This window comes from Anas acuta, chromosome 31, assembly GCF_963932015.1.
Source record: "Anas acuta chromosome 31, bAnaAcu1.1, whole genome shotgun sequence".
NCBI lineage: Eukaryota > Metazoa > Chordata > Aves > Anseriformes > Anatidae > Anas > Anas acuta.
Genome location: NC_089009.1, coordinates 968,099 through 995,056, shown reverse-complemented (window position 1 = coordinate 995,056; position 26,958 = coordinate 968,099). Strand labels below are relative to the sequence as shown.

General features: G+C 51.2%; 2 protein-coding genes across 5 annotated transcripts in view; both read right to left on the bottom strand.

Moving 5' to 3' along the window:
* The window catches only part of LOC137846247 (butyrophilin subfamily 3 member A2-like), a 137,244-nt gene that overhangs the window by 22,545 nt on the left and 87,741 nt on the right, over positions 1 to 26,958 (bottom strand). For 2 of the 4 annotated variants that reach the window (XM_068664089.1, XM_068664088.1), the window contains exons 4-5: positions 324 to 605; positions 90 to 194 (exon numbers count right to left, since the gene is read on the bottom strand). In XM_068664089.1, coding sequence (XP_068520190.1) covers positions 90 to 194; positions 324 to 605 — 387 coding nt within the window. Of the gene's footprint in view, positions 1 to 89; positions 195 to 323; positions 606 to 1,257; positions 1,606 to 2,003; positions 2,927 to 7,377; positions 7,483 to 7,610; positions 7,893 to 26,958 lie in introns of those variants that run through there. The other 2 variants (XM_068664090.1, XM_068664091.1) reach the window with 2 other exon arrangements.
* Positions 11,055 to 19,728, bottom strand: LOC137846315 (butyrophilin subfamily 1 member A1-like). The gene is made up of 4 exons (XM_068664273.1): positions 19,693 to 19,728; positions 12,262 to 12,282; positions 12,071 to 12,103; positions 11,055 to 11,892 (listed from the first exon to the last, which is right to left on the bottom strand). Exons 3-4 carry the CDS (start codon positions 12,084 to 12,086, stop codon positions 11,357 to 11,359), a joined length of 552 nt encoding a protein of 183 aa, XP_068520374.1. The 5' UTR covers positions 12,087 to 12,103; positions 12,262 to 12,282; positions 19,693 to 19,728; the 3' UTR covers positions 11,055 to 11,356.

Sequence of the window (26,958 nt, the reverse complement as noted above, 5' to 3'; positions counted from 1 at the left end):
TGGCCTCCCACCCAAAGCCCCTTGCTCCAGACCCAGGTGGGTCCCTGCAGAACACCTCCCTCCGCTCCATCCCTGCTCTGCCAGCTTACCTTGCTTTCGAAAGAGATAAACACCGAGGCCAATGGACACAGCCAAAAACACGAGGACCAGAGCCAGAGCCACCATCCAGGGCTGGGCGTTTATGAAAAAGGGAGCTGAGAAAAAGCACCAGGAAAAGGGCTGTGTTTACATGCACGTGGATGGAAGAGCAAGACCCAGACTTCACCCGGCTCAGGACAAGTGTGGGGGCCAGGAACACCTCACCCTGGCTGTGCCATTTGTACCTGCAATGTGCAGGGATGATTCCCGCTCCTGCTGCAGGCGGCTGCTCCTGACCACGCAGGACAAGGGCCCCTCCATGCTCCCGGTCACGATGACGGCGCCTTCGATTTCAAAGAGCCCCTCCTGGTCTTGGGAATGTGTCTGGGAGACCGAGGGCAGGTGCTGCCCGCGAGCATCCCTCCACAGCAGCTGCGGCAGTGGGTACCAGTCAGCCGATCGACACAGCACCCGGACGCCTCCGTCCTCGTAGCCCCCCAGGGAGAGGTGGGGGTCAGCGCCTGTGGCTGAGGGAAGAGCGCGTGGCTGGGGCTTGACTTGGGGAGGGATTGAGTTCCAAGGCAAAGACCCCATCTGCTCCCATGCAGACACAGCCACAGCCCAGACCAACCATGGCCCCAGGGATTCTCAGACCTGGCAATCCATGCACCCACCCTCATCCCAGACAACCCCAGCTGGTGCCAGAACCAGAGAACAGGGATGCACATGTACAATGCCAGTGGCCACAAATCACCCAGGAAACCCAGGTGCTGAGCTTCAGCACCTCCAGGCAGCGTCTCTGCACCAAGCTGTGCTGGTTCAAGAAGCCCCGAGACTTCCAGACAATGTCTCACGTCTCCCCCAGCACAAAAAGCAAAACCCAAAAGACATCCAGCTGCTCAGAGGTCTCTTCCCTGCTCCAGGCACTGTGTTTGGTAGCATCATAGGCACAGATGAAGGGGCTGCTCAGCAGCCTGTGCCCAGTGCCCTTAAACCATCATGGGAATGGTCTGCATAGACACCAGTGAAAACTAACAACTATATCCTACCTATGGATCTCTCTTCCCAAATACTACCTCCATTTGCATGTCCATATTCCATGCTGTTTAATAGCTGAGATAGGAAAAAGAAACTTAAATTCTCCCCTGGAATTCCCGGTGTATTACCCCAGCCACAAACCTGACACCTCCAGATCCACTGTTGCTTCATCATAAGCATCAGCATTTTTCACAGTGCAGAAATACTGGCCATCATCAGAGGTTCTCAGCCCTGTGATTCGCAAGTCCAGGCTTCCAGCAGAGAGACCATCTCTGACCAACTCTGTCCTCCCGGCATATGCCTCCATCTGCTCCCCGTACAGGTCCTCTCCATTGCGGTAGTGGTGCACTGTCTCAGAGATATGGTCCCGGATCCACCTTACGTCCAAGCTGCGAGCATCGCGTTGAGGAGACAAGTGGCAGGGCAGCACGACATCCTGCCCCACGGTGGCAGTGAGAGGGTGGCCTGGTCCCACCACTCTGAGCTGGGCTGGGCAATGGAGAAGGGCACAGAGAGGAGGTGAAATTTTGCTATAGGGGTAGTGAGTGACAAAGGGTGAGCTGTGCATGAGTTGGTGCGTGCTGCGTCCCCCGTGTGCCATGGGAAACCACCGGGTAAACAGGAGAGGGAGAGGGAGGACGTGCAGGAGAAGGAGGGGTGCTGGGAGTGGGAGCCCTCTCTGCAGCATTCAGGCAGGTGAAGGAGACACGGAAAGGGCAGCCAAGGCAGCGCCCGTATTGTGTGAAAGAACCAAAGGGAAAGTGAAACCCAACGGGGACCAAGCTGTGGGCTCTGGTCCCCCCTGCCCCATGGCCACTCCCCTGCCCCATAGCAGAATGTCTGTCAGGCCCAGTGGGAGAACCCCCAGCAGCCCCGCAGGATCCTACCTGAGCCCAGCTGGAGGAGGAGCAGAGTGACGAGGGAAGTCAGGAGGCCCCTGGCATGGCTGGTGAGGCTGGGGTGGCTGCAGCCCCAGGGGAGCCCCATCTGTGCTTTAGTGGGAGCAGGAGCTGGGGGCAGAAGCTGGAGCAGAAGAGAGATGGGACCAAGGGGTTACAGGCATTGCAGACGGATGGGGAAGGAGTCCCCTTAGGCTCAGACACAAACAGCCACAGCCAGCAGTGCCTTGGGCAGGGCGCAGAGCCTGCGCTTATCACAGGCTGGGGGACACAGCAGGTGGCCCCTGGGGGTTCTTCTCCAAGGGAGCCCCACCAAGATAGACACACACACCCAGCAGAGCTGCAGAACATAGATTACTACACACAACTTTCCCAACCTTTGCCCAGTTCCTGGCTGCAATAACACACTGGGAGCAGCTCTGCCCCTGGAGCAATAGGGGCAAGTGTCTGGGGAGCTCTGCAGGGCTGGCACCACCATCCCATCACAGGCGGGTGCCCAGTCCACCTCCTTCAGCCAGGACGAGGGGCTTGTCCCCAGCAAGAGCCTCTCCAGACCTCCAGGGAAAGACAATGTCTGAGCTCGTTCATCTCCACCCATCTAAGACAGAATCAAACAGTGAGGACTTCGACAATGTGGAGGTGCATAATGTCATCTTGAGAACTCTCCAAATTCTATCTTAAGGGTCTTTGGTCTTGGAATTTAAGCTGTCAGACATTACCCCAGTTTCCAAGAAGGGCAGCAAAGAAGACCCTGGGAATTACTGGTCTGTCAGTCTCATGGCAGTGCCTGGTAAAGTTACAGAGATTGCTCTGGGAGTGAGTGAAAAATAGCTGAGGGACAACGCGGTCACAGGTCACAGCATATATGGATTCGAGAGGGGAAAGTCCAGTTCAACAAAATTAATTTCGTTTTTATGATAAGGTCAGCCTCCTAGTTGACTAAAAGGAGCTAGACAAGGTGAACTTTTTGGATTTCAGTAAAGTATTCCTCTTGGCCTCTGACCACAGTCAGCTGGACTTAATGTCCAGCATAGACCCACATAAATGCACAATACGATGGGTGAACAATTGGCTGAGGGGTCAGGCTCCGAGGGTTCTGCTAAAAGAGGCAACATCAGGCAGGCAGCCAGTCATGAGTGGGGCTCTGCAGGGCTCCTTTTTGCGGCCAGGTCTTTTCAGTGGTCCCATAAATGACCTGGATGCGGGACTGCAAGGAAACCTGAGTGAGTTTGTGGCTGACACTGAACTGGGAGGAGCTGCTGGATCTGTCGAAGGTGGAGAGGCCTTGCAGAGGGATGTGGCCAAAGGGAAGAGCTGGGCAGCCACCTCCTGTGGGAAGTTTAACAAGAGCAAGTGCCGGGCCCTGTCCCTGGGCAGGGGCAGCCCCGGCTGCACGGACAGTGTGGGGTGAGAGAGGCTGGAGAGCAGCCCCCAGAACAGGAGCTGGGGGTTGTGGCCGACGGCAAGTTGGATGTGAGCCAGCTGCGGGCCCTGGCAGCCCAAAGGGCCAAGCATGCCCTGGGGTGCCTCAGGCACAGCACTGCTGGCCGGCCGAGGGAAGGGATCATCCCACTCTGCTCGGCCTGCTGCGGCCTCGCCTCAAGCACTGCGTGCAGCTGTGGGCACCGCAGCAGACGAAGGGTGTGAAACTGTGCGAGAGCCTCCAAGGGAGGGCTACGAGGACGGCAAAGGCTCTGCAGGGCAAGGCGTGTGAGGAGAGGCTGAAGGCGCTTGGCTTGTTGAGCACAGAGCAGAGGAGACACAGGGGAGGCCTCGTGGCAGCCCACAGCTTCCTGATGAGGGGAGCGGAGGGGCTCTGCTCTCTGGGGACAGCGACAGGGCTTGAGGGAACAGCATGGAGCTGCCACTGGGGAGGGTCAAACCTTCTTGGAGGAAATCCAGGAGCTGGTGATACCCCCTGTGGGCACAGCTTCTGCAGAGCCTGTGTGATGGGAGGTTGGAAGCTCTTCAGGTGCCCCCAGAGCAGTGCAATGTCTAGGTGTACTGTGTTTATGTATCATGGTTTTGGTATTGGGGTCCACAGGGGTGGCTTCTGCGAGAAGAGTTCTGAAGCTGCCCCATGTCAGATAAGGGCCCCACCACAGGCCAGAGCCAAGTCAATAAACAATGTTGTTTGTGCTTGTGTGAGAGTATATTTTAAACAGGAAAAAAAAAATAAAAACTAAAAAAAGAAAAAAAAGAAAAAAAAAACACAAAACACTTCTGCTCAACAGCAGACTGAGAAAGGAATGAGAAAGAGCCCTGCAGACACCAAGATCAGTGAAGAAGGTGGGCAGGAGGTGCTCCAGGCACCGGAGCAGAAGTCCCCTGCAGCCTGTCATGAGGCCCATGGTGGAGCAGGGTTCCACGCTGCAGCCCATGGAGGAGACCACAGTGGAGCAGGTGGATCTGCCCTGAAGGAGGCTGCAGCCTGTGGAGAACCCCTGCTGGAACAGATTCCAGGCTGGAGCTGCAGTGTATGGAGAGGAGCCCAGGTAGGGGCAGAGGGTCTGGGGGGAGCTGCTGCCTGTGGGGGACCCGTGCTGGAGCAGCTTGCTCCTGATGGATGGACCCCGTGGTATGGACCCATACTGGAGCAGTTCTTGAAGAGATACTTCCTTTGGGCAGCCCATTGCGGGATCAGTTTGGGAAGGATGGCATCCTGTGGGAGTGACCCCACATGGAGCAGGGGCAGAGAGTGACCAAGAAGGAGCGGTGGAGAAAAACCATCAGGGACTGAACACAGCCCTCATTCCCCTGTGCCCCTCAGGGGGGAGAAGGTGAAAGAAGGTAGATATGGGGAAGGTGTTTTGGGTGCCTTTCCTTTTTTTCTCACTTCTCTAGGCTGTTGGTAATACACCATAAATTTTATTATCTCTCTACTCTGCGTCTGTTTTGCCTGTCACGATAAGTTTTGACTGAGCTCCCCATCCTTATCTCAACCGTTGAGCCCTCGGCACTGTATTTTCTCCACCTTTCCCTGGCTCTGACTCTCAGGACCAACACCAAGGAGACGTCCTGCTGCAAGATGCCTTCCCAGGCAGCAAAGCCTCAGGACAACAAACACCCAGGAAATGCCACTGCCAGACTCCATCTTCCTGTACAAAACTTTATTTGACACAGTCCTGCTGCTGCTGTGCTTTGATGTGCTCCAGAGGAGGTAACAAAGAGCCCCCACAGGCTGCTCATGCTCAGCACCAGGCACAGAGCAAGGATCAACCCCGAACTAGGAGGCAAAGGTGGCCTGCACTGGCCAGCAGCACACAGTGACCACATCCCTTCCCCTGGGGTCTGCAAGCAGTGCAAGCAGAGGGGAAAGGAGCGTGGAGAGCTGCTACAGCCCCTGTGCTGCCCGCAGGGGCTCAGGGGCAGGGTGAGAGCCGCGGGTGCAATCAGGGCTTGTGCCCCAGCACAGGAGCAGCGTGCAGGGCAGAGCCCAGGGGCTGCAAGGGGTCTGTCCCCTGCTTGCAGCATCCCAGCCCTCCTCCAGCAGCAGGGAGGAACACGGGGCAGCCCCTGGCCCCACTGCCCCTCATTCCTGTGCTGCTCCTGCAGGGCCAAGGAGAGGTGATGCAGGAGTGGCTGGAGAAGTGGTGGAGCCCTGCATGGCTGGGTAAATGGTCTGGAGGGTGCTGTCCCTCAGGCACAGCTGAATTCCCTCTGTCCCCAGACAGAACCAGGGGCGGATGCTCTCCCCATTGAAGGAGGCTGCTGTGAAAGTGTAGATCTCGACCCCATTGTCAACGTTGATAAAAGACACCTGCTGCTGGGTACAGTCCAGACAGACCCAGATCCTCGTGGGGACAGGTGACAGGGGTAAGTGGATTCGAGGAGATGTGAGAGGCATGAGCTGCCCTTGTTGGTACCGCACAGCCCATATCCCATTTTGGGGGTAAATCTTCTCCTTTTTGTTCACAGATGCCCTGGTCACCCCCACAGCCCAGCAGGATTCATTTTCCAACTCCCCCTCCACCTCCACCTCCCAGCAGTGCTTCCCCTCTCTGAACTCCTCATGGCCTAGCACACAGCATGGATACTTGAATCTGTCCTGACTGTTATGCACCTGCTGGCTTTTACTTTCCCAACTCACACTCCTGTGGTCCTCTGACACGATGAGCTCCGGATGAGCCGTGTGCGGGTCCAGGGTCACCTTCACTGCAGGGACAGAAGGAGCCAGGCCATCAGGGGCAGAGCTCAGCCCTGGGCAGGCTTTCCCCAGCTCGGGGCCAGGAGCTGCCCCACGGGGCAGGAGATGGGGCACCTCTTGGCTCCTGAACATGCCCCAGCAAGGGCAGGAGAAGCACTGCAGAGGGCAACCCAATGCACACTTACCTGTATTTTGAGGCAGCAAACATTTTCTCCATGCTGGAAGGAGAGGGGAGAGCTGGTCACAGCCCACAGCCGGTGCCCAGTGGGTGTGGGCAGGGTGAGGGGCCAGCCCTGGGCTGCTCTGTCCCAGCTGCCCACCCTCCCCTGCACATCGCCTTGGAAATGTCATGCAGCCCAAGGGCAGGGACACTCACCCAGCTCTGCAGCTTTTTTCTCTGAAAAGGAAAGTGAATATAATGCATGATCAGGGGGGAGAGTTGCTCAGCCCATGGTAGACCCGAACACATCCAATGACTGGGAAAATACTGCCTTGCTCTGAGGTGGGACCAGACAAATATTCATTGTGGTGAGCTTTGTACAATGCTCTTGTAAGTCAAAATGTAAAGGCCAGACACTAGTGCAGCTTTTATCTCTGTGGCACTGAAGCCATTATGGAAGTGAGGAATGGATTGTTGGAGATTGTCCCTGTCCCAGAAGCGTCAGTGCAGAGCGGGGCTGCCCCACAGCTCGCTCCCCGTCCCCTCCTTGATCCCCGTTCCTTTCAGCCATCCCGGCCGTGTCCCATGCCCAGGGCAGCCCCAGCCCCAGCACTCCCCACTCCCACGCTAGGCTCCAGCTGCTCCTCCAGCACCCCCGAGCCACCAGCACACAAGCCCCCAGAGCCCACCCAGACCAGGCCCTCCCGCACAGACACCACTTCCCCAGGGTCTGGGGGCAGGGACTGCAAGGACTCACCCAGCTCTCGCCTCTGTGCCGCTGAAAAGCAAAGGCGGAGGAAGAGGTGGTGAGCAGAGCAGCTTGGTTGCTGGGTGGGAACATGTGCAGGGGGGCTGCACCTTGCCACCAGCCCCACGCTGCAGCCATGCTCCCTGGCCTCCCACCCAAGACGATCCTAAGGCCTTTGGCATCCCCAGGAGAACATTCCCTTCCTCCTCCTACACACCTCCCTGGGCCAGGGCTCAGCCCCGCTCCACACCCAGGGGGTTCCCTGCAGAACACCTCCCTCCGCTCCATCCCTGCGCTGCCAGCTTACCTTGCTTTCGAAAGAGATAAACACTGAGGCCAATGAACACCACAAATAGCACGATGACCAGAATCAGAGCCAATATCAAGGGTTGGGCATTGTGGAAGAAGGGAGCTGAGAAAAGCACAAGGAAAAGGACTGTGTTTACGTACTCACAGGTGGAAGAGCAAGACCCAGACTTCTCCCGGCTCAGGTCAAGTGCAGGGGCCAGGGACACCTCTCCCTGGCTGTGCCATTTGTACCTGCAATGTGTAGGGAAAATTTCCACTCCTGCTGGAGACGGCTGTTCCTGACCACGCAGGACAAGGGCCCCTCCATGCTACCGGTCACGATGACGGTGCCTTCAATTTCAAAGAGCCCCTCCTGGTCCTGGGAATGTGTCTGGGAGACCAAGGGCAAGTGCTGCCCGCGAGCATCCCTCCACAGCAGCTGCGGCAGCGGGTACCAGCCGGCCGATCGACACAGCACCCGGACGCCTCCGGCCTCGTAGCCCCCCAGGGAGAGGTGGGGGTCAGCGCCTGTGGCTGTGGGAAGAGCGCGTGGCTGGGGCTTGACTTGGGGAGGGATTGAGTTCCAAGGCAAAGACTGCTCCCATGCCAAACACAGTCCAGCTCAGCCCAGCCACAACACCAGAGGCCCTGGGACTGGGGAATCCACGAACCCATTCTCACCCAAAAAAGACCCTGACCTTTGCCGGTACCAGAGAGCAGGGCTGCACAATGCCAGGAGCCCCAAATCATTTAGAAAACCCAGGTGCCAAGCTTCATCACCTCCAGGCAGCTTCTCTGCACCAAGCCATGCTGGTTCAAGAAGCCCCAAGACTTCCAGACAATGTCTCAGGTCCCCCCCAGGATAAAAAATAAAAAAAAAAAAATAAAAAAAAAGCAGAGGTCAAAGGACTCTTCCCTGCTCCAGGCTTTTTCATGTTTCCCATGGTTGGCATGGAAGCTCCATGGAAGGAGCTGCTCAGCAGCCTGTGCCCAGTGCCCTCAGAACATCATGGGGATGGAGTTCAAAGAGGCCACTGAGACTGAATAAAACCATCTCATTGTTTCTCAATGAATAGCCTACAAGGCATGCATAAGCTCGTTCCTGGACACGCTCTGACATACTAAATATTAGAAGCCCCATCAGACCCAAGACCTTGAAAGGCCTTGTCAATGACCGTGTGGATGGGACAGACGACTGAGCCGATACACAAATCCAGGTACACCTGCACCATCTCCTTGAAGCATCACTTGAACCGCTAACCTGACATCTCCAGATCCACTGTTGCTTTGTCATAAACATCAGCATCTTTCACTATGCAGATGTACCGGCCATCATCTGAGGGTCTCAGCCCCGTGATTCGCAAGTTCAGGCTTCCAGCAGAGAGACCATCTCTGACCAGCTCTGTCCTCCCGGCATATGCCCCCATCTGCTCCCCGTACAGGTCCTGTCCATTGCGGTAGTGGTGCACTGTCTCAGAGATATTGTCCCGGATCCACCTGACCTCCAAGCTGTGAGCATCCTGACGAGGGGACAAGTGGCAGGGCAGCATGACATCCTGCCCCATGGTGGCGGTGAGAGGATAGTCTGGTCCCACCACTCTGAGCTGGGCTGGGCAATGGAGAAGGGCACAGAGAGGTGGTGAGATTTTGCCATTGTAAATTTGGGGTCAGTGAGTGACAAAGGGTGAGCTGTGTGTGAGTTGGTGCATGCTGCGTCCCCTGTCTCCCATGAGAAACCACCGGGTAAACAGGAGAGGGAGAGGGAGGACGTGCAGGAGAAGGAGGTGTGCTGGGAGTGAGAGCCCTCTCTGAAGCGTTCGGGCAGGCGATGAAGAGCCAGAAAGGGTAGCCAAGGCAGCACCCATATTGTGTGAAAGAACCAAAGGGAAAGTGAAACCCAGCAGGGTCCGAGCTGTGGGCTCGGGTCCCCCCTTCCCCACAGCCACTCCCCTGCCCCACAGCAGCAAGTCTGCATGCACAGGGGACAGAGCCCCCAGCATCCCTACAGGATCCTACCTGAGCCCAGCCGGAGGAGGAGCAGAGTGACGAGGGAAGTCAGGAGGCCTCTGGCATGGCCGGTGAGGCTGGGACAGCCACAGCCCCAGGGGAGCCCCATCTGTGCTGCAGCGGGAGCAGGAGCTAAGGGCAGAAGCTGGAGCAGAAGAGAGAGGGGACCGAGGGGCTGCAGGCACTGCAGGCGGATGAGGAAGGAGTCCCCTTGGGCCCAGGCACAAGGAGCCACAGCCAGCAGCGCCTTTGGCAGGGTGCAGAGCCTGCGCTTATCATGGGGGATACAGCAGGTGGCCCCCGGGGGTTCTTCTCCAAGGGAGCCCCACCAAAATAGACGTCCCTAACCGCACCCAGTAGAGCTGCAGAAAGCACAAGGCAGCACTCAACTTCCCCAGCCTTCGCCCACTTCTGTGCTCCTCCTGCTAGCAGCTTTGCCTCTGGGCAAGCAGGGGAAATGGTATCTCCCCTCCCATTGTTCCTCTGTTGAGCCATTTTTAAACTCTTTTTTTTTTTTAACTTTTTCTTAGTTTTAGGTGGAGCTTGAGTGGCTCTAGCCATTGGTACCTTCATTATGATTAATATGGAAATTTCTTCTTAAAGGTTTAGGCTTAGAGAAATTCAGAGTACGTGCACAGTGAGGGGTGGTCACACCTTGGAGCCTTTGGGATGGCGGTGCCTTTTGGCATTATAATGGGCTTATTATGACCAAATTTCATACAGAGGACATGATCTTGACAGAAAAACTTCCAGCACAGGGCTATGCAGTTTATCAGTTCGGGTCAGGACCAGCTATGCAAGTTTATCAGTCCCAAAGTACTATTCAGTTCCCCATCCCTGCGGTGATACCACAGAGCCTGGTCATGGTGTCTCCACCACACTCCACCCTGTGTGCCATTTCTCTTAAAGCCATCACACCAAGCCCCTGGAGCTGCCAGTATGGAGGGCTGCAGGTCAGGTAGCCATAGGGACTCTCATGGAACAGATTCCTTGCACTTCTGCCACATTGCACCTGGAAAGTTTCCACACCATAAAAAGACTCCTTTCCAAACAAATTACACTTTTTCAAAGCCTTTGTCCTGCTTTACGCATTTGCTCCTGCACTTCACTGGCCTGCTCAGATTCCACTTTTGGTGTGCTCAAGAATCCTTGTCTCTTTGCTTTTCCACCCTTCCCATGCAAAGTCCCAAGAATAATGTCAGCTGGACAAGAAGGCAGAATGATGGATATGGACAGCAAGGGAGAAAAATGCAAAGGGACCTTGCCCAGGTGATGTGCAAGGCAACATCACCTTCTCCCCCCTGGTGCAAGCAGAGGGGAGAAGAGCGTGGAGAGCTGCTTCAGCCCCTGTTTTGCATGCTCGAGCCCAGAGGTAGGGTAAGACCCGTAGGTGGCAGCAGAGTTTGTGCCCTGGAGCATTTCAACCCCTGAGCATCCCAGTTCTGAAGTATACAACTCTTGGAGCACTGCAGTCCCAGAGCATCCCGATCCTGGAGCATGCAGGTCCCATAGCTTCCCAGTTCTGAAGCGTCATACCACCAGTGCATCCTCACTGCCCCCTACAGTAGCCACCCTCTGGCTGAAATACAGCTCGCACTGGGTTGTTCCGCCATGACAGGTCAAGTTGCCCTTTCCCTTTGAGGTAAGGAGTTTCCAACATAATGATTTAAAACATTTCCATGCTGGGAATTTCCATGTTCAGCAGTTATTTATTTAATTACAAGGAGTATTACCAATTCTTTTACATCTAAATCCCTGCTTTATGACTCATGTTTTCATGCACAAAGCCAAATTGCAAACAAGAAGCAAACAGGTGCCTGAAGTCTGACAGCCGCACGTCAGCTGCTTCAGGTCTCAGCATGCAGGGAGGAACCTGGGGCAGCCCCTGGCCCCAGTGGCCCTCATTTCTGCACTGCTCCTGCAGGATCAAGGAGAGGTTATCCAGGACTGACTGGAAATGGGCAGGAGCCCCCCAGGGCTGGGGACAGGGTCTAGACGATGCTGTCCATGAGGAACAGCTGGGCGTTCATCCCCAGCCAGAACCAGGGGCGGATGCTCTCGCCATTGAAGGAGGCTGCTGTGAAAGTGAAGATCTCGACACCATTGTCAGCATTGATAAAAGACACCTGCTGCTGGGTACAGTCCAGACAGACCCAGATCTTCGTGGGGACAGGGGACAGGTGCAAGCGGATGCGAGGCCATGTGAGAGACATGAACTGCCCCTCACAGTATTTCACAGCCCAGACCCCTTCTTCAGGGCACATTGTGATCTTCCCTTTCCTCTTCAGAGATGCTCTGGCCACCCCCACAGCCCACGAACAAAACCTTCCCCTCTTCTCCCAATTCACCACCCTCCAGCAGTGCCTCCCATATCTGAACTCCTCACGGCCCAGCACGCAGCACCGAATGTCAAATCTCTCCTCTGTGGAGGGAAACCTCTGCCATTCACTTTCCCAAAACACACTCCTCTGGTCCTCTGACAGGAAAAGAAAGGGATGAGCCGTGTGTGGATCCAGGGTCACTTTCACTGCAGGAACAGAAGGAGCCAGGCCATCAGGGGCAGAGCTCAGCCCTGGGCAGGCTTTCCCCAGCTCGGGGCCAGGAGCTGCCCCACGGGGCAGGAGATGGGGCACCTCTTGGCTCCTGAACATGCCCCAACAAGGCCAGGAGAACACCGCAGGGGACAACTTATAAGATACACCTACCTCTATTATGAGACATCAGAATATTTCTTAATGCTGGAAGGAGAGGGGAGAGTTGGTCACAGCCCATGGGTGTTGCGCAGTGGGTGTGGGCAGGGTGAGGGGCCAACCCTGGGCTGCTCTGTCCCAGCTGCCCAGAAACCCCTGCACATCACCTTGGCATTGCCCTAGAGCCCAATCTCAGGGACACTCACCCAGCTCTGCAGCTTGCTCAGCTGGAAAAAATACATAAATTAATACAAATAAAAAAGCAAGAGTTGGTGAGGGGGGAGAGCTTCTCAGCCCATGGCCAGACCCCAAACTGCTTTGCTGTGCTGCAAGATACTCACCAGGCTTTGCATCTTCTTCCACTGCAAAACAAGAGCAAAAACAATGCATGATGGGAAGAGACGACTTCCCATCTCACAGATCCCATGGGTATATCCCCGAATTCCTTCATTTTGGGAAGGGTCGCTCACCCTGCTTTGGAGCTGGTTCCTCTGAAAATAAAAAGCAAAAGCACTTGTTGAGAGAGTACGGATTCTCACTACATGACAAGAACCCATTTTCTTTGGGTCTAGAGACAGAGACTCACCCTGCCCTGAAGACTGGTGCCCTGAAAATGAGACCAAAAAAAGGCATGATGAGAGGGAACAGCTTCTCATCCCATTGCAAGATCCTAAATGCCTTCAGATGCTCATGGAGACATACCCCACCTTGCACTTATTTCGTCTGGAAAATGACAATCCCTGGTCTAATCTACCAGCTGCACATCGCCTTGGCATTGCCCTGGAGCCCAAGCTTAGGCACGCTCACTCAGCAATGCAGCATGCTCAGGTGGAAAAATAAATAGATAAATAAATAAATAAATTAGTTAACTAATTAAAAAGCAAGTCATTCTGAGAGGGGAGACCATCTCATGCTATGGCTGTACCTAAAATGCTCTGTTGTGCTGCAGGATATTCAGCACAAGTGAAAAGTGAAAACACTTGTTGAGAGAGTACAGATTCTCATTACATGACAAGAACCCATTTTCGTTGGGTTTGGGGTAGAGACTCACCTTGTCTTCCAGATTGCTGCCCTGGAAATGAGAGGGAAAAAAAAGGCCAAATGAGAAGGAACAGCTTCTCATCCCACTGTGAGACCCCAAATCCCTTCAGATGCTGATAGAGACACACCCAGCCTTTCACCCATTTCATCTGGACAAGGGAAAGTCCCTGGTCTACTCTATCCCAGCTGCCCAGAAACCCCTGCGCATCACCTTGGCATTGCCCTAGAGCCCAGTCTCAGGGACACTCACCCAGCACTGCAGCTTGCTCAGCTGGAAAAAAGACATAAATTAATACAAATTTGTTGAGGGGGGAGAGCTTCTCAGCCCATGGCCAGACCCCAAAGTGCTTTGCTGTGCTGCAAGATACTCACCAGGCTTTGCATCTTTTTTCACTGCAAAACAAGAGCAAAAACAATGCATGGTGGGAAGGGACAACTTCCCATCTCACAGATCCCATGGGTATATCCCCAAATTCCTTCATTTTGGGAAGGGTCGCTCACCCTGCTTTGGAGCTGGTTCCTCTGCAAATAAAAAGCAAAAGCACTTGTTGAGAGAGTACGGATTCTCATTACATGACAAGAACCCATTTTCTTTGGGTTTGGGGTAGAGACTCACCTTGTCTTCCAGATTGCTGCCCTGGAAATGAGAGGGAAAAAAAAAGGCCAAATGAGAGGGAACAGCTTCTCATCCCACTGTGAGACCCCAAATCCCTTCAGATGCTGATAGAGACACACCCAGCCTTTCACCTATTTCATCTGGACAAGGGAAAGTCCCTGGCCTACCCTGTCCCAGCTGCCCAGAAACCCCTGCACATCACCTTGGCATTGCCCTAGAGCCCAATCTCAGGGACACTCACCCAGCACTGCAGCTTGCTCAGCTGGAAAAAATACATCAATGAATATAAATAAAAAAGCAAGACTTGGTGAGGGAGGAGAGCTTCTCAGCCCATGGCCAGACCCCAAAGTGCTTTGCTGTGCTGCAAGATACTCACCAGGCTTTGCATCTTTTTTCACTGCAAAACAAGAGCAAAAACAATGCATGATGGGAAGGGACAACTTCCCATCTCACAGGTCCCATGGGTATATCCCCGAATTCCTTCATTTTGGGAAGGGTCGCTCACCCTGCTTTGGAGCTGGTTCCTCTGAAAATAAAAAGCAAAAGCACTTGTTGAGAGAGTACGGATTCTCATTACATGACAAGAACCCATTTTCTTTGGGTTTGGGGTAGAGACTCACCTTGTCTTCCAGATTGCTGCCCTGGAAATGAGAGGGAAAAAAAAGGCCAAATGAGAAGGAACAGCTTCTCATCCCACTGTGAGACCCCAAATCCCTTCAGATGCTGATAGAGACACACCCAGCCTTTCACCTATTTCATCTGGACAAGGGAAAGTCCCTGGTCTACTCTGTCCCAGCTGCCCAGAAACCCCTGCACATCGCCTTGGCATTGCCCTGGAGCCCAAGCTTAGGCACGCCTACTCAGCAATGCAGCATGCTCAGTTGGAAAAATAAATAGATAAATAAATAAATAAATTAGTTAACTAATTAAAAAGCAAGTCATTCTGAGAGGGGAGACCGTCTCATGCTATGGCTGTATCTAAAATGCTCTGTTGTGCTGCAGGATATTCAGCACAAGTGAAAAGTGAAAACACTTGTTGAGAGAGTACGGATTCTCATTACATGACAAGAACCCATTTTCTTTGGGTTTGGGGTAGAGACTCACCTTGTCTTCCAGATTGCTGCCCTGGAAATGAGAGGGAAAAAAAAGGCCAAATGAGAAGGAACAGCTTCTCATCCCACTGTGAGACCCCAAATCCCTTCAGATGCTGATAGAGACACACCCAGCCTTTCACCTATTTCATCTGGACAAGGGAAAGTCCCTGGCCTACCCTGTCCCAGCTGCCCAGAAACCCCTGCACATCACCTTGGCATTGCCCTAGAGCCCAATCTCAGGGACACTCACCCAGCACTGCAGCTTGCTCAGCTGGAAAAAAATACATCAATGAATCCAAATAAAAAAGCAAGACTTGGTGAGGGGGGAGAGCTTCTCAGCCCATGGCCAGACCCCAAAGTGCTTTGCTGTGCTGCAAGATACTCACCAGGCTTTGCATCTTTTTTCACTGCAAAACAAGAGCAAAAACAATGCATGATGGGAAGGGACAACTTCCCATCTCACAGGTCCCATGGGTATATCCCCGAATTCCTTCATTTTGGGAAGGGTCGCTCACCCTGCTTTGGAGCTGGTTCCTCTGAAAATAAAAAGCAAAAGCACTTGTTGAGAGAGTACGGATTCTCACTACATGACAAGAACCCATTTTCTTTGGGTCTGGAGACAGAGACTCACCCTGCCCTGAAGACTGGTGCCCTGAAAATGAGACCAAAATAAGGCATGATGAGAGGGAACAGCTTCTCATCCCATTGCAAGATCCTAAATGCCTTCAGATGCTCATGGAGACATACCCCACCTTGCACATATTTCGTCTGGAAAATGACAATCCCTGGTCTAATCTACCAGCTGCACATCGCCTTGGCATTGCCCTGGAGCCCAAGCTTAGGCACGCCTACTCAGCAATGCAGCATGCTCAATTGGAAAAATAAATAGATAAATAAATAAATAAATTAGTTAACTAATTAAAAAGCAAGTCATTCTGAGAGGGGAGACCATCTCATACTATGGCTGTATCTAAAATGCTCTGTTGTGCTGCAGGATATTAAGCACAAGTGAAAAGTGAAAACACTTGTTGAGAGAGTACAGATTCTCATTACATGACAAGAACCCATTTTCTTTGGGTTTGGGGTAGAGACTCACCTTGTCTTCCAGATTGCTGCCCTGGAAATGAGAGGGAAAAAAAAGGCCAAATGAGAAGGAACAGCTTCTCATCCCACTGTGAGACCCCAAATCCCTTCAGATGCTGATAGAGACACACCCAGCCTTTCACCCATTTCATCTGGACAAGGGAAAGTCCCTGGTCTACTCTATCCCAGCTGCCCAGAAACCCCTGCGCATCACCTTGGCATTGCCCTAGAGCCCAGTCTCAGGGACACTCACCCAGCACTGCAGCTTGCTCAGCTGGAAAAAAGACATAAATTAATACAAATTTGTTGAGGGGGGAGAGCTTCTCAGCCCATGGCCAGACCCCAAAGTGCTTTGCTGTGCTGCAAGATACTCACCAGGCTTTGCATCTTTTTTCACTGCAAAACAAGAGCAAAAACAATGCATGGTGGGAAGGGACAACTTCCCATCTCACAGATCCCATGGGTATATCCCCAAATTCCTTCATTTTGGGAAGGGTCGCTCACCCTGCTTTGGAGCTGGTTCCTCTGCAAATAAAAAGCAAAAGCACTTGTTGAGAGAGTACGGATTCTCATTACATGACAAGAACCCATTTTCTTTGGGTTTGGGGTAGAGACTCACCTTGTCTTCCAGATTGCTGCCCTGGAAATGAGAGGGAAAAAAAAAGGCCAAATGAGAGGGAACAGCTTCTCATCCCACTGTGAGACCCCAAATCCCTTCAGATGCTGATAGAGACACACCCAGCCTTTCACCTATTTCATCTGGACAAGGGAAAGTCCCTGGCCTACCCTGTCCCAGCTGCCCAGAAACCCCTGCACATCACCTTGGCATTGCCCTAGAGCCCAATCTCAGGGACACTCACCCAGCACTGCAGCTTGCTCAGCTGGAAAAAATACATCAATGAATACAAATAAAAAAGCAAGACTTGGTGAGGGAGGAGAGCTTCTCAGCCCATGGCCAGACCCCAAAGTGCTTTGCTGTGCTGCAAGATACTCACCAGGCTTTGCATCTTTTTTCACTGCAAAACAAGAGCAAAAACAATGCATGATGGGAAGGGACAACTTCCCATCTCACAGGTCCCATGGGTATATCCCCGAATTCCTTCATTTTGGGAAGGGTCGCTCACCCTGCTTTGGAGCTGGTTCCTCTGAAAATAAAAAGCAAAAGCACTTGTTGAGAGAGTACGGATTCTCATTACATGACAAGAACCCATTTTCTTTGGGTTTGGGGTAGAGACTCACCTTGTCTTCCAGATTGCTGCCCTGGAAATGAGAGGGAAAAAAAAGGCCAAATGAGAAGGAACAGCTTCTCATCCCACTGTGAGACCCCAAATCCCTTCAGATGCTGATAGAGACACACCCAGCCTTTCACCTATTTCATCTGGACAAGGGAAAGTCCCTGGTCTACTCTGTCCCAGCTGCCCAGAAACCCCTGCACATCGCCTTGGCATTGCCCTGGAGCCCAAGCTTAGGCACGCCTACTCAGCAATGCAGCATGCTCAGTTGGAAAAATAAATAGATAAATAAATAAATAAATTAGTTAACTAATTAAAAAGCAAGTCATTCTGAGAGGGGAGACCGTCTCATGCTATGGCTGTATCTAAAATGCTCTGTTGTGCTGCAGGATATTCAGCACAAGTGAAAAGTGAAAACACTTGTTGAGAGAGTACGGATTCTCATTACATGACAAGAACCCATTTTCTTTGGGTTTGGGGTAGAGACTCACCTTGTCTTCCAGATTGCTGCCCTGGAAATGAGAGGGAAAAAAAAGGCCAAATGAGAAGGAACAGCTTCTCATCCCACTGTGAGACCCCAAATCCCTTCAGATGCTGATAGAGACACACCCAGCCTTTCACCTATTTCATCTGGACAAGGGAAAGTCCCTGGCCTACCCTGTCCCAGCTGCCCAGAAACCCCTGCACATCACCTTGGCATTGCCCTAGAGCCCAATCTCAGGGACACTCACCCAGCACTGCAGCTTGCTCAGCTGGAAAAAAATACATCAATGAATCCAAATAAAAAAGCAAGACTTGGTGAGGGGGGAGAGCTTCTCAGCCCATGGCCAGACCCCAAAGTGCTTTGCTGTGCTGCAAGATACTCACCAGGCTTTGCATCTTTTTTCACTGCAAAACAAGAGCAAAAACAATGCATGATGGGAAGGGACAACTTCCCATCTCACAGGTCCCATGGGTATATCCCCGAATTCCTTCATTTTGGGAAGGGTCGCTCACCCTGCTTTGGAGCTGATTCCTCTGAAAATAAAAAGCAAAAGCACTTGTTGAGAGAGTACGGATTCACACTACATGACAAGAACCCATTTTCTTTGGGTCTGGAGACAGAGACTCACCCTGCCCTGAAGACTGGTGCCCTGAAAATGAGACCAAAATAAGGCATGATGAGAGGGAACAGCTTCTCATCCCATTGCAAGATCCTAAATGCCTTCAGATGCTCATGGAGACATACCCCACCTTGCACATATTTCGTCTGGAAAATGACAATCCCTGGTCTAATCTACCAGCTGCACATCGCCTTGGCATTGCCCTGGAGCCCAAGCTTAGGCACGCCTACTCAGCAATGCAGCATGCTCAATTGGAAAAATAAATAGATAAATAAATAAATAAATTAGTTAACTAATTAAAAAGCAAGTCATTCTGAGAGGGGAGACCATCTCATACTATGGCTGTATCTAAAATGCTCTGTTGTGCTGCAGGATATTAAGCACAAGTGAAAAGTGAAAACACTTGTTGAGAGAGTACAGATTCTCATTACATGACAAGAACCCATTTTCGTTGGGTTTGGGGTAGAGACTCACCTTGTCTTCCAGATTGCTGCCCTGGAAATGAGAGGGAAAAAAAAGGCCAAATGAGAAGGAACAGCTTCTCATCCCACTGTGAGACCCCAAATCCCTTCAGATGCTGATAGAGACACACCCAGCCTTTCACCTATTTCATCTGGACAAGGGAAAGTCCCTGGCCTACCCTGTCCCAGCTGCCCAGAAACCCCTGCACATCACCTTGGCATTGCCCTAGAGCCCAATCTCAGGGACACTCACCCAGCACTGCAGCTTGCTCAGCTGGAAAAAATACATCAATGAATCCAAATAAAAAAGCAAGACTTGGTGAGGGGGGAGAGCTTCTCAGCCCATGGCCAGACCCCAAAGTGCTTTGCTGTGCTGCAAGATACTCACCAGGCTTTGCATCTTTTTTCACTGCAAAACAAGAGCAAAAACAATGCATGATGGGAAGGGACAACTTCCCATCTCACAGGTCCCATGGGTATATCCCCGAATTCCTTCATTTTGGGAAGGGTCGCTCACCCTGCTTTGGAGCTGGTTCCTCTGAAAATAAAAAGCAAAAGCACTTGTTGAGAGAGTACGGATTCTCATTACATGACAAGAACCCATTTTCTTTGGGTTTGGGGTAGAGACTCACCTTGTCTTCCAGATTGCTGCCCTGGAAATGAGAGGGAAAAAAAAGGCCAAATGAGAAGGAACAGCTTCTCATCCCACTGTGAGACCCCAAATCCCTTCAGATGCTGATAGAGACACACCCAGCCTTTCACCTATTTCATCTGGACAAGGGAAAGTCCCTGGCCTACCCTGTCCCAGCTGCCCAGAAACCCCTGCACATCACCTTGGCATTGCCCTAGAGCCCAATCTCTGGGACACTCACCCAGCACTGCAGCTTGCTCAGCTGGAAAAAATACATCAATGAATCCAAATAAAAAAGCAAGACTTGGTGAGGGGGGAGAGCTTCTCAGCCCATGGCCAGACCCCAAAGTGCTTTGCTGTGCTGCAAGATACTCACCAGGCTTTGCATCTTTTGTCACTGCAAAACAAGAGCAAAAACAATGCATGATGGGAAGGGACAACTTCCCATCTCACAGGTCCCATGGGTATATCCCCGAATTCCTTCATTTTGGGAAGGGTCGCTCACCCTGCTTTGGAGCTGGTTCCTCTGAAAATAAAAAGCAAAAGCACTTGTTGAGAGAGTACGGATTCTCATTACATGACAAGAACCCATTTTCTTTGGGTTTGGGGTAGAGACTCACCTTGTCTTCCAGATTGCTGCCCTGGAAATGAGAGGGAAAAAAAAAGGCCAAATGAGAAGGAACAGCTTCTCATCCCACTGTGAGACCCCAAATCCCTTCAGATGCTGATAGAGACACACCCAGCCTTTCACCTATTTCATCTGGACAAGGGAAAGTCCCTGGTCTACTCTGTCCCAGCTGCCCAGAAACCCCTGCACATCGCCTTGGCATTGCCCTGGAGCCCAAGCTTAGGCACGCCTACTCAGCAATGCAGCATGCTCAATTGGAAAAATAAATAGATAAATAAATAAATAAATTAGTTAACTAATTAAAAAGCAAGTCATTCTGAGAGGGGAGACCATCTCATACTATGGCTGTATCTAAAATGCTCTGTTGTGCTGCAGGATATTAAGCACAAGTGAAAAGTGAAAACACTTGTTGAGAGAGTACAGATTCTCATTACATGACAAGAACCCATTTTCTTTGGGTTTGGGGTAGAGACTCACCTTGTCTTCCAGATTGCTGCCCTGGAAATGAGAGGGAAAAAAAAGGCCAAATGAGAAGGAACAGCTTCTCATCCCACTGTGAGACCCCAAATCCCTTCAGATGCTGATAGAGACACACCCAGCCTTTCACCTATTTCATCTGGACAAGGGAAAGTCCCTGGTCTACCCTGTCCCAGCTGCCCAGAAACCCCTGCACATCACCCTGGCATTGCCCTAGAGCCCAATCTCAGGGACACTCACCCAGCACTGCAGCTTGCTCAGCTGGAAAAAATACATCAATGAATCCAAATAAAAAAGCAAGACTTGGTGAGGGGGGAGAGCTTCTCAGCCCATGGCCAGACCCCAAAGTGCTTTGCTGTGCTGCAAGATACTCACCAGGCTTTGCATCTTTTTTCACTGCAAAACAAGAGCAAAAACAATGCATGATGGGAAGGGACAACTTCCCATCTCACAGGTCCCATGGGTATATCCCCGAATTCCTTCATTTTGGGAAGGGTCGCTCACCCTGCTTTGGAGCTGGTTCCTCTGCAAATAAAAAGCAAAAGCACTTGTTGAGAGAGTACGGATTCTCATTACATGACAAGAACCCATTTTCTTTGGGTTTGGGGTAGAGACTCACCTTGTCTTCCAGGTTGCTGCCCTGGAAATGAGAGGGAAAAAAAAGGCCAAATGAGAAGGAACAGCTTCTCATCCCACTGTGAGAACCCAAATCCCTTCAGATGCTGATAGAGACACACCCAGCCTTTCACCTATTTCATCTGGACAAGGGAAAGTCCCTGGCCTACCCTGTCCCAGCTGCCCAGAAACCCCTGCACATCACCTTGGCATTGCCCTAGAGCCCAATCTCAGGGACACTCACCCAGCACTGCAGCTTGCTCAGCTGGAAAAAATACATCAATGAATCCAAATAAAAAAGCAAGACTTGGTGAGGGGGGAGAGCTTCTCAGCCCATGGCCAGACCCCAAAGTGCTTTGCTGTGCTGCAAGATACTCACCAGGCTTTGCATCTTTTTTCACTGCAAAACAAGAGCAAAAACAATGCATGATGGGAAGGGACAACTTCCCATCTCACAGGTCCCATGGGTATATCCCCGAATTCCTTCATTTTGGGAAGGGTCGCTCACCCTGCTTTGGAGCTGGTTCCTCTGAAAATAAAAAGCAAAAGCACTTGTTGAGAGAGTACGGATTCTCATTACATGACAAGAACCCATTTTCTTTGGGTTTGGGGTAGAGACTCACCTTGTCTTCCAGATTGCTGCCCTGGAAATGAGAGGGAAAAAAAAAGGCCAAATGAGAAGGAACAGCTTCTCATCCCACTGTGAGACCCCAAATCCCTTCAGATGCTGATAGAGACACACCCAGCCTTTCACCTATTTCATCTGGACAAGGGAAAGTCCCTGGTCTACTCTGTCCCAGCTGCCCAGAAACCCCTGCACATCGCCTTGGCATTGCCCTGGAGCCCAAGCTTAGGCACGCCTACTCAGCAATGCAGCATGCTCAATTGGAAAAATAAATAGATAAATAAATAAATAAATTAGTTAACTAATTAAAAAGCAAGTCATTCTGAGAGGGGAGACCATCTCATACTATGGCTGTATCTAAAATGCTCTGTTGTGCTGCAGGATATTAAGCACAAGTGAAAAGTGAAAACACTTGTTGAGAGAGTACAGATTCTCATTACATGACAAGAACCCATTTTCTTTGGGTTTGGGGTAGAGACTCACCTTGTCTTCCAGATTGCTGCCCTGGAAATGAGAGGGAAAAAAAAGGCCAAATGAGAAGGAACAGCTTCTCATCCCACTGTGAGACCCCAAATCCCTTCAGATGCTGATAGAGACACACCCAGCCTTTCACCTATTTCATCTGGACAAGGGAAAGTCCCTGGCCTACCCTGTCCCAGCTGCCCAGAAACCCCTGCACATCACCTTGGCATTGCCCTAGAGCCCAATCTCTGGGACACTCACCCAGCACTGCAGCTTGCTCAGCTGGAAAAAATACATCAATGAATCCAAATAAAAAAGCAAGACTTGGTGAGGGGGGAGAGCTTCTCAGCCCATGGCCAGACCCCAAAGTGCTTTGCTGTGCTGCAAGATACTCACCAGGCTTTGCATCTTTTTTCACTGCAAAACAAGAGCAAAAACAATGCATGATGGGAAGGGACAACTTCCCATCTCACAGGTCCCATGGGTATATCCCCGAATTCCTTCATTTTGGGAAGGGTCGCTCACCCTGCTTTGGAGCTGGTTCCTCTGCAAATAAAAAGCAAAAGCACTTGTTGAGAGAGTACGGATTCTCATTACATGACAAGAACCCATTTTCTTTGGGTTTGGGGTAGAGACTCACCTTGTCTTCCAGGTTGCTGCCCTGGAAATGAGAGGGAAAAAAAAGGCCAAATGAGAAGGAACAGCTTCTCATCCCACTGTGAGACCCCAAATCCCTTCAGATGCTGATAGAGACACACCCAGCCTTTCACCTATTTCATCTGGACAAGGGAAAGTCCCTGGCCTACCCTGTCCCAGCTGCCCAGAAACCCCTGCACATCACCTTGGCATTGCCCTAGAGCCCAATCTCAGGGACACTCACCCAGCACTGCAGCTTGCTCAGCTGGAAAAAATACATCAATGAATCCAAATAAAAAAGCAAGACTTGGTGAGGGGGGAGAGCTTCTCAGCCCATGGCCAGACCCCAAAGTGCTTTGCTGTGCTGCAAGATACTCACCAGGCTTTGCATCTTTTTTCACTGCAAAACAAGAGCAAAAACAATGCATGATGGGAAGGGACAACTTCCCATCTCACAGGTCCCATGGGTATATCCCCGAATTCCTTCATTTTGGGAAGGGTCGCTCACCCTGCTTTGGAGCTGGTTCCTCTGAAAATAAAAAGCAAAAGCACTTGTTGAGAGAGTACGGATTCTCATTACATGACAAGAACCCATTTTCTTTGGGTTTGGGGTAGAGACTCACCTTGTCTTCCAGATTGCTGCCCTGGAAATGAGAGGGAAAAAAAAGGCCAAATGAGAAGGAACAGCTTCTCATCCCACTGTGAGACCCCAAATCCCTTCAGATGCTGATAGAGACACACCCAGCCTTTCACCTATTTCATCTGGACAAGGGAAAGTCCCTGGCCTACCCTGTCCCAGCTGCCCAGAAACCCCTGCACATCACCTTGGCATTGCCCTAGAGCCCAATCTCAGGGACACTCACCCAGCACTGCAGCTTGCTCAGCTGGAAAAAATACATCAATGAATCCAAATAAAAATCAAGACTTGGTGAGGGGGGAGAGCTTCTCAGCCCATGGCCAGACCCCAAAGTGCTTTGCTGTGCTGCAAGATACTCACCAGGCTTTGCATCTTTTTTCACTGCAAAACAAGAGCAAAAACAATGCATGATGGGAAGGGACAACTTCCCATCTCACAGGTCCCATGGGTATATCCCCGAATTCCTTCATTTTGGGAAGGGTCGCTCACCCTGCTTTGGAGCTGGTTCCTCTGAAAATAAAAAGCAAAAGCACTTGTTGAGAGAGTACGGATTCTCATTACATGACAAGAACCCATTTTCTTTGGGTTTGGGGTAGAGACTCACCTTGTCTTCCAGATTGCTGCCCTGGAAATGAGAGGGAAAAAAAAAGGCCAAATGAGAAGGAACAGCTTCTCATCCCACTGTGAGACCCCAAATCCCTTCAGATGCTGATAGAGACACACCCAGCCTTTCACCTATTTCATCTGGACAAGGGAAAGTCCCTGGTCTACTCTGTCCCAGCTGCCCAGAAACCCCTGCACATCGCCTTGGCATTGCCCTGGAGCCCAAGCTTAGGCACGCCTACTCAGCAATGCAGCATGCTCAATTGGAAAAATAAATAGATAAATAAATAAATAAATTAGTTAACTAATTAAAAAGCAAGTCATTCTGAGAGGGGAGACCATCTCATACTATGGCTGTATCTAAAATGCTCTGTTGTGCTGCAGGATATTAAGCACAAGTGAAAAGTGAAAACACTTGTTGAGAGAGTACAGATTCTCATTACATGACAAGAACCCATTTTCTTTGGGTTTGGGGTAGAGACTCACCTTGTCTTCCAGATTGCTGCCCTGGAAATGAGAGGGAAAAAAAAGGCCAAATGAGAAGGAACAGCTTCTCATCCCACTGTGAGACCCCAAATCCCTTCAGATGCTGATAGAGACACACCCAGCCTTTCACCTATTTCATCTGGACAAGGGAAAGTCCCTGGCCTACCCTGTCCCAGCTGCCCAGAAACCCCTGCACATCACCTTGGCATTGCCCTAGAGCCCAATCTCAGGGACACTCACCCAGCACTGCAGCTTGCTCAGCTGGAAAAAATACATCAATGAATCCAAATAAAAAAGCAAGACTTGGTGAGGGGGGAGAGCTTCTCAGCCCATGGCCAGACCCCAAAGTGCTTTGCTGTGCTGCAAGATACTCACCAGGCTTTGCATCTTTTGTCACTGCAAAACAAGAGCAAAAACAATGCATGATGGGAAGGGACAACTTCCCATCTCACAGGTCCCATGGGTATATCCCCGAATTCCTTCATTTTGGGAAGGGTCGCTCACCCTGCTTTGGAGCTGGTTCCTCTGAAAATAAAAAGCAAAAGCACTTGTTGAGAGAGTACGGATTCTCATTACATGACAAGAACCCATTTTCTTTGGGTTTGGGGTAGAGACTCACCTTGTCTTCCAGATTGCTGCCCTGGAAATGAGAGGGAAAAAAAAGGCCAAATGAGAAGGAACAGCTTCTCATCCCACTGTGAGACCCCAAATCCCTTCAGATGCTGATAGAGACACACCCAGCCTTTCACCTATTTCATCTGGACAAGGGAAAGTCCCTGGCCTACCCTGTCCCAGCTGCCCAGAAACCCCTGCACATCACCTTGGCATTGCCCTAGAGCCCAATCTCAGGGACACTCACCCAGCACTGCAGCTTGCTCAGCTGGAAAAAATACATCAATGAATCCAAATAAAAAAGCAAGACTTGGTGAGGGGGGAGAGCTTCTCAGCCCATGGCCAGACCCCAAAGTGCTTTGCTGTGCTGCAAGATACTCACCAGGCTTTGCATCTTTTTTCACTGCAAAACAAGAGCAAAAACAATGCATGATGGGAAGGGACAACTTCCCATCTCACAGGTCCCATGGGTATATCCCCGAATTCCTTCATTTTGGGAAGGGTCGCTCACCCTGCTTTGGAGCTGGTTCCTCTGAAAATAAAAAGCAAAAGCACTTGTTGAGAGAGTACGGATTCTCATTACATGACAAGAACCCATTTTCTTTGGGTTTGGGGTAGAGACTCACCTTGTCTTCCAGATTGCTGCCCTGGAAATGAGAGGGAAAAAAAAAGGCCAAATGAGAAGGAACAGCTTCTCATCCCACTGTGAGACCCCAAATCCCTTCAGATGCTGATAGAGACACACCCAGCCTTTCACCTATTTCATCTGGACAAGGGAAAGTCCCTGGTCTACTCTGTCCCAGCTGCCCAGAAACCCCTGCACATCGCCTTGGCATTGCCCTGGAGCCCAAGCTTAGGCACGCCTACTCAGCAATGCAGCATGCTCAATTGGAAAAATAAATAGATAAATAAATAAATAAATTAGTTAACTAATTAAAAAGCAAGTCATTCTGAGAGGGGAGACCATCTCATACTATGGCTGTATCTAAAATGCTCTGTTGTGCTGCAGGATATTAAGCACAAGTGAAAAGTGAAAACACTTGTTGAGAGAGTACAGATTCTCATTACATGACAAGAACCCATTTTCTTTGGGTTTGGGGTAGAGACTCACCTTGTCTTCCAGATTGCTGCCCTGGAAATGAGAGGGAAAAAAAAGGCCAAATGAGAAGGAACAGCTTCTCATCCCACTGTGAGACCCCAAATCCCTTCAGATGCTGATAGAGACACACCCAGCCTTTCACCTATTTCATCTGGACAAGGGAAAGTCCCTGGCCTACCCTGTCCCAGCTGCCCAGAAACCCCTGCACATCACCTTGGCATTGCCCTAGAGCCCAATCTCAGGGACACTCACCCAGCACTGCAGCTTGCTCAGCTGGAAAAAATACATCAATGAATCCAAATAAAAAAGCAAGACTTGGTGAGGGGGGAGAGCTTCTCAGCCCATGGCCAGACCCCAAAGTGCTTTGCTGTGCTGCAAGATACTCACCAGGCTTTGCATCTTTTTTCACTGCAAAACAAGAGCAAAAACAATGCATGGTGGGAAGGGACAACTTCCCATCTCACAGATCCCATGGGTATATCCCCAAATTCCTTCATTTTGGGAAGGGTCGCTCACCCTGCTTTGGAGCTGGTTCCTCTGCAAATAAAAAGCAAAAGCACTTGTTGAGAGAGTACGGATTCTCATTACATGACAAGAACCCATTTTCTTTGGGTTTGGGGTAGAGACTCACCTTGTCTTCCAGATTGCTGCCCTGGAAATGAGAGGGAAAAAAAAAGGCCAAATGAGAGGGAACAGCTTCTCATCCCACTGTGAGACCCCAAATCCCTTCAGATGCTGATAGAGACACACCCAGCCTTTCAC